Source organism: Manis pentadactyla, chromosome 4 (assembly GCF_030020395.1).
Source record: "Manis pentadactyla isolate mManPen7 chromosome 4, mManPen7.hap1, whole genome shotgun sequence".
Classification (NCBI taxonomy): domain Eukaryota; kingdom Metazoa; phylum Chordata; class Mammalia; order Pholidota; family Manidae; genus Manis; species Manis pentadactyla.
Window position 1 is genome coordinate 51,665,354 of NC_080022.1, and position 9,785 is coordinate 51,675,138.

The 9,785-nt window shown below is 40.3% G+C and overlaps 1 protein-coding gene across 12 annotated transcripts in view; it reads right to left on the reverse strand.

Moving 5' to 3' along the window:
• The window catches only part of DOCK7 (dedicator of cytokinesis 7), a 252,706-nt gene extending 243,279 nt beyond the window's left edge, over nucleotides 1-9,427 (reverse strand). For all 12 annotated transcript variants that reach the window (XM_036911277.2, XM_036911273.2, XM_036911272.2 and 9 more), the window contains exon 1: nucleotides 9,246-9,427. In XM_036911277.2, the coding sequence (XP_036767172.2) occupies nucleotides 9,246-9,283 (38 nt within the window). In that variant the 5' untranslated portion in view covers nucleotides 9,284-9,427. The remainder of the gene's footprint in view (nucleotides 1-9,245) is intronic.
• Nucleotides 9,428-9,785: the final 358 nt, after the last annotated feature.

Below are 9,785 nucleotides of genomic sequence, written 5' to 3' on the forward strand. Positions count from 1 at the left end.
TACAGACGCCAGGAAAGAGATTAGAGAAGTGAAACAAACTCTGGAAGGATTTATGAGCAGAATGGACAAGATGCAAGAGGCCATTGATGTAATGGAAACCAGAGAACAGGAACGCATAGAAGCTGACATAGAGAGAGATAAAAGGATCTCCAGGAATGAAACAATATTAAGAGAACTGTGTGACGAATCCAAAAGGAACAATATCCGTATTATTGGGGTACCAGAAGAAGAGAGAGGAAAAGGGATAGTGTCTTTGAAGAAATAATTGCTGAAAACTTCCCCAAACCGGGGGAGGAAATAATCGAACAGACCACGGAAATACACAGAACTCCCAACAGAAAGGACCCAAGGAGGACAACACCAAGACACATAATAATTGAAATGGCAAAGATCAAGGACAAGGAAAGAGTTTTAAAGGCAGCTAGAGAGAAAAAGGTCACCTATAAAGGAAAGCCCATCAGGCTATCATCAGACTTCTCGATAGAAACCTTACAGGCCAGAAGAGAATGGCATGATATATTTAATGCAATGAAACAGAAGGGCCTTGAACCAAGGATACTGTATCCAGCACGATTATCATTTAAATATGATGGAGGGATTAAACAATTCCCAGACAAGCAAAAGTTGAGGGAATTTGCCTCCCACAAACCACCTCTACAGGGTATTTTAGAGGGACTGTTCTAGACGGGAGCACTCCTAAAACTAAACAGATGTCACCAGAGAAAATAAAATCACAGCAAAGAAAACAGACCAACCAAATACTAACTAAAGGCAAAAAAAAAAAAAAATCATTGAATGGTACACTTAAAATGAATTAATTTTATGGCATATAAAGTATACCTCAATAAAGTTGTCTTTAACAAAAAAAAACCTGGGTATGGTTAGAATTGATCAGTTAGGATTAGGGGAATAAACTGCTTACCAGTTGGAGAAAGAAAAAGAGGGGAAGATGATGACATCAATAAGAGGAGAACTGGTGTGGAATCACTAAGAAATTCTGCACATTGAGACCCCTTCCCACAATCCCAGTATCTTTAGCAAAGTTTATGAAAATCATTAAATGGCTGACAGAAGTGAAGGAGTTCAGTTTTATGATGCCACAGGACAAATCAGAACATCTCATGATGCAGCATGCAGATGCCAAAAGAAGCATGGGAAAGCCGAAAAACACCACAAGCAGACCTTGGGAGGGCTACATGTTGGCATTAAGAGCAGAGCTAAACTTAACAAACCTAAAGCACAATGGATCCTCAGCTAGCACCAAGTTACAATGGTTTTCTTTGAATTTTTGTTTGTATTCACCACTTAAATTTAAATTTTAGCAGATGATACAGCTGACTGTATAGTATATATATTAATAGTAATACCGAACTTAAAAATGACTAATTTTAAAGAACATCAGTTGTTTTGCTGTGAGCAGCACTCTTACCTTCCTTTTGGTTAGAAACCCCTTCTTTTTGGTAAGGAACTCATTCCTTGAGAGTACATGGGGCTGACACCACAACATCTCTCCTCCAAGCCATAATGAAGGACATGTGACCCAGGCCAAACCAACTGTATCTTTTCTGCCAGAACTAAACTGGTAAGATTTGAGCCTGGGGCTGTCAACTCTCATTGTAACCAGTGAGGGGAAAGGCATGAAAATAAGGGGCCTACTGACATCATGTGTAGCCCTGGACCGATGTACTCAGTCACATGAGCCAATACTTTTTTGTATGTGCAAATTAATCTGATTTGAGTTTTTGTCACTTGCAACCAGAAAGTCTCCTCTGTATAAAGCCACTGAAAAAGTTAACTCTCTGAGGAGATGAACTGACTAATGGAAAACAGAATGTAGGAGAAAAGCAGGTAGATCAATTTCCTGTCTTTCAGACTTCCATTTACTGATCTAAGGAACTGCTCCTCTGTCCAAACACAACTTTTGCAACCAAGCTATCTCCAGCTTCATGAGGCAGTGACCAAGGAGACAGGGTATCACCTTACACTGTTTCCCATCCTTCTCTGCCTCACTTTCCTTTTTGTCTTCTGATGCCCTGGGATGTCTCCCAGGATAAGGCACCAATTTTTAATCCTTGTCTCAGTCTGTTTTCTAGGAAACCCAGACTGAAAGACTATCTACAGAAAACCTACAGCACCCATCAGGCTTAATGTTAAGTGAAACATAGATCATAAAATGAGAATGTTCAAAATTAATAAAATGTTAGATAGAAATGATAATCATCTGCACAGTAATACAAGATAATAGTGTGCAGAGCAAGACAAAAAAAATCCATTGTTAGGTTTGGAAAGGAAGAAACAAAAATTCACGATTTCTAGATGATACGGTTGTCCACATAGACATGCAAAGAGATCCACAGACATATTTTTAAAATTAACAAGAGTTTAGCAAGGTACATAGCTAAATATAATTGTTATATAGATAGAAATAAATCTAACAAAAGATATGCAAGAGCCTTACAGAGAAAATTATAACATTTCATTGTATGGAGAGATACACCATGACTATTGATTGGAAACATTTATAAGGATGTCATTTCTCCCCCAAATTGATATATACATTCAATGCAGTCCCAATCAAATTTTAATAGAATTCAGTGATTTTTCATTTGCTTTCTGGTAGATTCTGAAACATACATGGAAATTCAAAGGGCTGAGCAACCAAGACACTTTTTAAAAAGGTGGGAAGAGTTATTTTACTGAATTCCAAGACATCATAATTAAAATTCTTTATAACTGATGAGAAGATGCATAACCAGACCAATGGGACAAAACAGAACCCAGAAAAAGACTTGAAAATAAGGACCATGATCTATTACAGAGGTGGCAGGGCAGGTCAATGGGGGAAGGATAACCCATTTTGAAGAAAACCAAAATTTCACACCACGGACATATCAAGTCCAGGTGGAATAAAAATCTAAATACAAAAGAGGCAAACTACAAAGTATATGGTAATACATAAAAATACTTAATGACCACAAAGTAATAAAATATTTTATAAACAAGACCCCAAATGTACTATTAAAAAAAAAAAGACAATTAAAACTTGAGACTTAGTTTTCAAAAGACTCCATAAAAAAGGTCAAAAACAAACTACAGTGTGGGAAAAGATATCTGCAACACACATATCAATAAATAACTAATATGCTAAATGGACAAAGTACACACACAAATCAGTAAGAAAAAGACAGAACCTAAAGGGAAAATCAAAGGGAGGCAAATGGCAAAAGATTTAAATAGATAATTTACAGAAGAGTAAATTCAAATGGTCACTAAACATACAGAGTTCAATCTCATTAGTAATCAAGTAAATTTAAACTAAAACTTTTACAATAAGATAGTATCATACATATACCAGACTGGCAAAAATGAAAATGCTGACAATGTCAAGTGATAGCAACTACGTAAAGTATAAAGCAGCTATCTTAGAAAACAGTTTGGCATTATCTAATAAATCTGACGATAAACAAAGCTGCTATGACAAGCAATGAAAGACCCTGTAAGAGCAAGCAATTTCACATGTTCGTATGCCTTAGAGAAACACATGTACATGTGTACTATAATATATGTAAAGGAATGTTCACAGGAACATGGTTTCTGATAGTCAAAAACTGGAAACAACCCAAATGTCCTCCTACTGTGGGATGGAAAATTGTGGTATATTTATACAGTGAAATAATATAAAGCAATGAAAATTAATGAACTTCACCTACTTGTATCATCATGCATGAATCTCACAAGTTTAATTTTGAGCAAAATCAAGACAGAAAAGAATACCAACGTACTTCATGATTCTAGTCAAATGAATTAAAAAGCAGAAAAAATTATTATTGCTTAGGAATGCATTCATAGGTGGTAAGAATAAAGGCAAGCAAGGAAATGGTTATCCCAGAAGTAAGGATAGTGGATGGGAGCAGTTGAAGAAAAGGGTAAGATTTAGAAAAGAGGAAGGACATGTCAAAAAGAAAAAATAACAGAACAGTTATAGAGACGAACATGAGCAGAGCATTTGTGGGGGTACAGTGAAAAAACCTGACTGACTAATCAGAAAGTAAGAGAATTAAATCAACAAGAGAAGGACCAGATTATAGATTATTTTAACATGCAAGCAAGAGCTTGCATTTAACACTGTTAAGGAGACACTATATATTCTTGAACAAAAGAATGACATGATAAAAGCTGTTCTAGGAAAACTTCGTTTGCTGTATATTTGAATTAGAGGAAAGAGAGGCTAGATCAGCTCCGACCCTACTGTTGTCATCCAGAAGTGAGGTAATGAAAGATGCTCCAAGGTGACAGGGTGGCATTCATTCAAACACTTCTTCCGTGTCTTGAGTTTACACAAGACTGTGCTAAGCACTGGAGACAAAAGACCTAGACTAGCCATCAAAGAGCTCTGAAAAGCAGTATAAAATAGGGGGGCCAAGCGGATAGGCAAGCATGAGGAATTAAAAACAAAAACAAAATAGTAGCTCATGAAATGAATGATGAAGTAAAGAAAAAGGTCAAAGCTTTCTAATCCTCAAGAGTTCTATAATTCAAATACACATAAGGTACCATAACCATATAGCCCAAGGCTTGATGAGGAGAACAAGCCAGAAGTGGTTTACACTATACCACATATATGTGAGACAGGGGACTAGAAGAGAAAACAAAATGATTGCTTGGCAATAGAAATGCCAGAAGACTCAACGGTTTTTTTGTTTCATGATGAGAAAGGGATAATAAATAAGACTTAAGGTTAAGACTTAAAAAGAAGCCCATAGAAATGAATAGATTAAAGATGCCAGAAAGGAAAGGGAAAATTATGAGATGAAGGTTCTGAGGAAGGTGGCAAGGAATGGGGTCCAAAGAACAAGAAAATAGGAAAGCTTTAGGGACAAGACACTTTCCAGGCTTAAGAGAAAGATGACTAAATGACATACTGGGATAGTAGTATGCTAAGGTTAAAATGAAGGATTCACTTAAATGGTCTCTGACTTTTCATTAAGAGATGGGGTAGGGAAACAAAGAAATGATTTGGAGTAAACCTCATGTCAAATGAGAAGACAATTAATTAATAACAAGATCAATTCTGGACTCTTATAATAAGTCTCCTAAACCACTGTGAAGCTCAGGAGCAAGAAACAGGTTAGGTATTCAGCATTTAGAGTTAGTGAGATAAACACAAGAAAAGGTCAGGCAGGTAAACGTGTCCTAAGTGATGAAAGAGAGCACCAAAGTAGTTGACACTATGTGTGTGCAAAGGATTTACTTTGATCAAGAGTGAGATATGAATTGAAAAAAATTTCGTGCAGCAGATTGAAAGATTAGGCCTATCCAGTCAAGTTATGAACAAAGTCAAGACCAAAAACACCAACTGCGGTTATAAAGCAGCCTATATCCAGGAAATCCTCCTCATGTAAGATTTTCCTCCAAAGAAGGATCTGATGAAAGCCTTTCATTAAATTCTGTCTCTTAGGCAGCAAAATGATACCAAATTAACAAAGGAAAGAATAAAACGGCAAGAGAAATTATGGGGATGCTAGCAGTGGCACTGTTAGAAAATCTGGAAGTACTACAGAAAACATTTCACAGAAAGAAAATATAGTCAAATAAAAAGAAAGTAAGATCTGACATTTGAGGACTAGGGTTTGAATCCCAGTTCAGGCAAATAATCTCATGCTCTGTAGATCTCAGTTCCTCATCTGGATTATGGGAATAATAATAACAACAAATAACAAGAATAATAATAGCAGCAGCTAACATTTTTTGAATGATTATTATGTTTCATGCATAGTTCTAGATGTTTTACACATATTAACTTATTTAATCTTATATTAACTCTATGGAGGCTTTTATCCCCATTTGACTGATAAGGAAACCAAGACAGAAATGTTAGATCAACTGCTCAGAACGATATAGCTATTATGTGTTATAGGCAGAATTTCAACCTGTGCAAAGTGACCTATATGCTTAACCATCTTCTGCCTTTCTGGGTTATGAAGATGAAAACGTAGTAAAAAAAAAAAATGCTTTAAGCATATCATTACTGCTGAATATTAAGTGACAAGATAAAATAATCTGAACAAAATCCTAGGTCATCAATCTACAGTCAACAGTCCATAAATTGTACCAACTATATGCTAGGAGGTGATTATAAAGGTTAACAATGCATGTGCCTTGTTCTCAAAAAATCAAAAAATAAGACACAGACAAGAGTCAATCCTTGACATGGACAAAATATACATGCTGCTTTTCTCTGATAAACTGAGATAAATAGTACTACTGATATAAAATAAACAGCTTTAAGAAATCACAGCCTCAAAAAAGAACAGCATTAAACACAAAGGGTTTAGGAAATGACTGAGCCAGAACAGAGGTCAGTATAATTCTTTTTAAAGTAAAGGTTTCTGAACAATTGTTAGGTTTTAAAAATAAGGTTTCAAATAGCAACCAGCTTTTCACAGAACAACAAATTTCATGTATGCACATCATAAAAAGGATTATCACTTCCAAGGAGAGATGCTAAGCCATATTATAAATACTGTAATAATAAAAAGAAGCTTACTGGGCACTTATACAAAGCACTGTTCTAAGCACTTTACAGATATTGATTTATTTAATCCTTACAACAACCTTATAAGGTAGGTCCTACTGTTATCCCATTTTATAGATAGAGAATGTGAGGTGAAGTAACTTGCCCAAGTTTACTCAATGAAAGGCAGTTTGACTCAGTGTCAAACCTAGGCTGTCTCCAAAGTTTGTGCTATACTTCCTCTAGTAGAAAACTAAGAAGCAGAACAACAATTTATTCAGAAGTGTTATTCAGCCATATTTGGTAACAAGGAGGAAAGTACCTTTAATTCACAATAAGCAGATAATAACGCATCATCTAAAGCAGTTTTGTCCTTGGTCTTCCCTCAAAATTAAGTCTACACATTTCTTATGGACTATATCATCTACTCCTCTGCCTTCACTTACAATCTACTTGCTAATGACCCCCAAATCTAGATCTCCAACCCAGCCTCTCTACTACCTTAAACTTACACCAACAACCTAACAGATATTTCTCTGTGAATGCTCCATGAGCACCTCAAAATCAACATGTCCAAAACTGAATCATCATCTCCATCCCACCACATTTCCCACCCTCAAAACCCTCCTTCCTCTTTTCTTCCCTTACCTCAGTGATTGCCTCCATCATCCACCTGGTTGCCCAAGTCAGAAACTTTGATGTCATCCCAGGCTCTTCTATCTTCTTCGCCTTCCATGTTCAGTCAGCCACAATCATGGCCATGTCTACCTCCTATGTATTTCTCCAGTCAATGCATGTCTCTTCATTTCCACTGCCTTAATTTTATAACTTTACAAAAACCATATTAATTTGAATTTTGTGTCATTTTGCAAAACTGAGTATCTTTTTTTGTTTTGTGCTGTCCCATCTGAGGACAAACTGTGAATGGAGAACACTGTATATATTTCATATCTAACTCCCCAATGTGTACTTTCTTGATTAATGTGTTTTCAGAGATAAACCTTTGGTTCTACTAAGGATAAATAAATACTAAGCATGTGTGTTAAGTAATGTATCTTCCTTTAAATGGCACTGCTTTCAGTAACAAAACCCAATTTTTTACTTAAAAAAACAAATAATTTCCCATTAAGTCTATCGCAACTCCCTGGGATGTACTAATTTTGTAGTGTTCAGTGACAAAATAGGCCATGCACTATGCTAAACACTTTACACAAATTACACCACCTACTGTTCAGAACAACTCTATGAGCTGGGTACTGTTACACCCATTTTCCAGATGAGAAACTAAAATTTAAAGACAGCTTAACTAATTTGGCAAAGTAACAGGATTCGGAACCCATGTCTTAGTCTGACACTAGAGCCCAAGCTCTTAAGCACTTTATATTTTGCCTCTTAAGGAGAAAATGAAATATGTTCAGTGTTCAAAAGAAAATCAATTAAGCACAAAGCTTAAATCAGAGATGATGTTTGAAATAAAAATATGCCAAAATAGAGTAACACTATGGATGTTCAGTCATTTAAGAAAGGACCTCTTTGGTAGGTCCAAAAATCTTTAATATCTTTAAACACTTAAGTTTTATATCTTTAAATATTTAAGTTTAAATATTTAAAGTTTATTTAGATAAAAACTAAAAAGATCTAGACCCACAGTAACACAATTGTCAAAAAAGTAATGCATTCGAATGTTTCTTTTCTTGGGACATCGTAACATAAATTGTGTTACTGTAACTATAAATATCTAATGTCTTATACATTAGTATATTCCACAATGAAATCACAAATATTAGACTCCTCGCCGTAATTCAATTTTTAGTTTTGCAGAGGACAGAAAGGTGGCAACCTGCCCACCACACGAAGATAAAGCCTTGCAAACCTCAACCTTGATCGCTTGCTTACTTCCAAACTGTTAAAATATGAATCAAAGGGCCAGTGTATAAAGAACACTGCCTATCATCCATCTTCCTCTGGAGCTCAGAGAAACAGGCGCACACTGAAATTCATATGCTATTAAAACCAATCTTCAACCTACAATTCCTCAGAGACTCGGTAGCCGCACACCGAAGGTGCAGACCACGAGCTCTTAACTTTTCATTTGGCCGCACGTTTTACATTCTACGTGCCCAAGCCCAGTCACTCGGGCCCCTGGTTGCAAAGAGGATTCCTGTCAGATTTCTCAGGCAGGGTGCGGCGAGAAGGGCCGGCCTCCCACGGCCGGCAGCCGGTCGCACGCCGAACCTTTTGTTGGGGTGGATGGGAGGGCGGGCCCGGGCCCCGCACTCTTCTGGGGGCAAACGGGGTGGGCGTGGGGAGGAGGGGGCGGAAGGCCGCGGCAGCCCCCGGTCAGCCCGGGGCTCGGGACACAAAGAATCTGGGAAGTGCCTACCGGCAGGCTACGAACCCCCCGCCCCCGCCTTCAATAAGGCGCCGCGAAACTCCAGGCCCGGGCCACCGAAGAGCGGGCGGGCGCGGGCGCGCTGCGTGCGGGGCTCTCCGCGCCCACGAGCAGGGCTTGGCCGCGGGCGCCGGTTGGAGCCGGGGTCGGAGGGCGGTGCGAGGCCTCGGCGGCACCCGCGACAGCCGCGAGCCCTCTCCGCCCCGGCGCTCAGACGCGGACCAGGCCGCGGGATCCGGGCGCCGGCGCCGCCACACCCACCGCCTCCTAGGCCCGGCCAGGGAGGACTCCCCGGCTCTGCCCCCAGCTGCAGCGGCGCGCCCCACGCCCGAGATTTACCTGCTGATCTTCTGGGCGAAGGCGCGGCGCTCGGCCATGGCTGCGGAGGCGGCGGCGGCGGTCTGGGCGCGGACGGGCGGCGCGTGGCTCCTCGCTCGCGCTCCTTCCCTCGCGGCCTCCGCCAGTCCCAGCTCCGGACCCGGGAGGCTGGGGCTGGCGGCCCGCGCCGGGAACGAGCCCTGCCGTAATGCTCCTGAGAGGCACGCAGCAAGAAACCGCTCCTCCCCCAGCGCGTCAGTGCCCGCGGGGGCCCCGGCCTGGGACCGGGAAGCGGCCGGCGGGAGCGCAGGGGGAGATTGGGGCGTGGAGGCACCGAGACGCCCGTCCTGGCCGCCTGGCTGCGGCGGGGCCCGCACGACCGAGCGGATCCCGGGAGAAGTCAGAGAGGGGCCAGCGACTCGGCGAGGCAGGAAAATAATGCAACCGTATACGTTAGGGGAGCTTGGCTTTCCCAGAAAGGAAGGGAAGCAAACGGAAGATGGGCTTTGCTCCGGGGGCTGTGCTCTGTAGCCCTGGATGACAGGATTCGTGTTCCTGCGG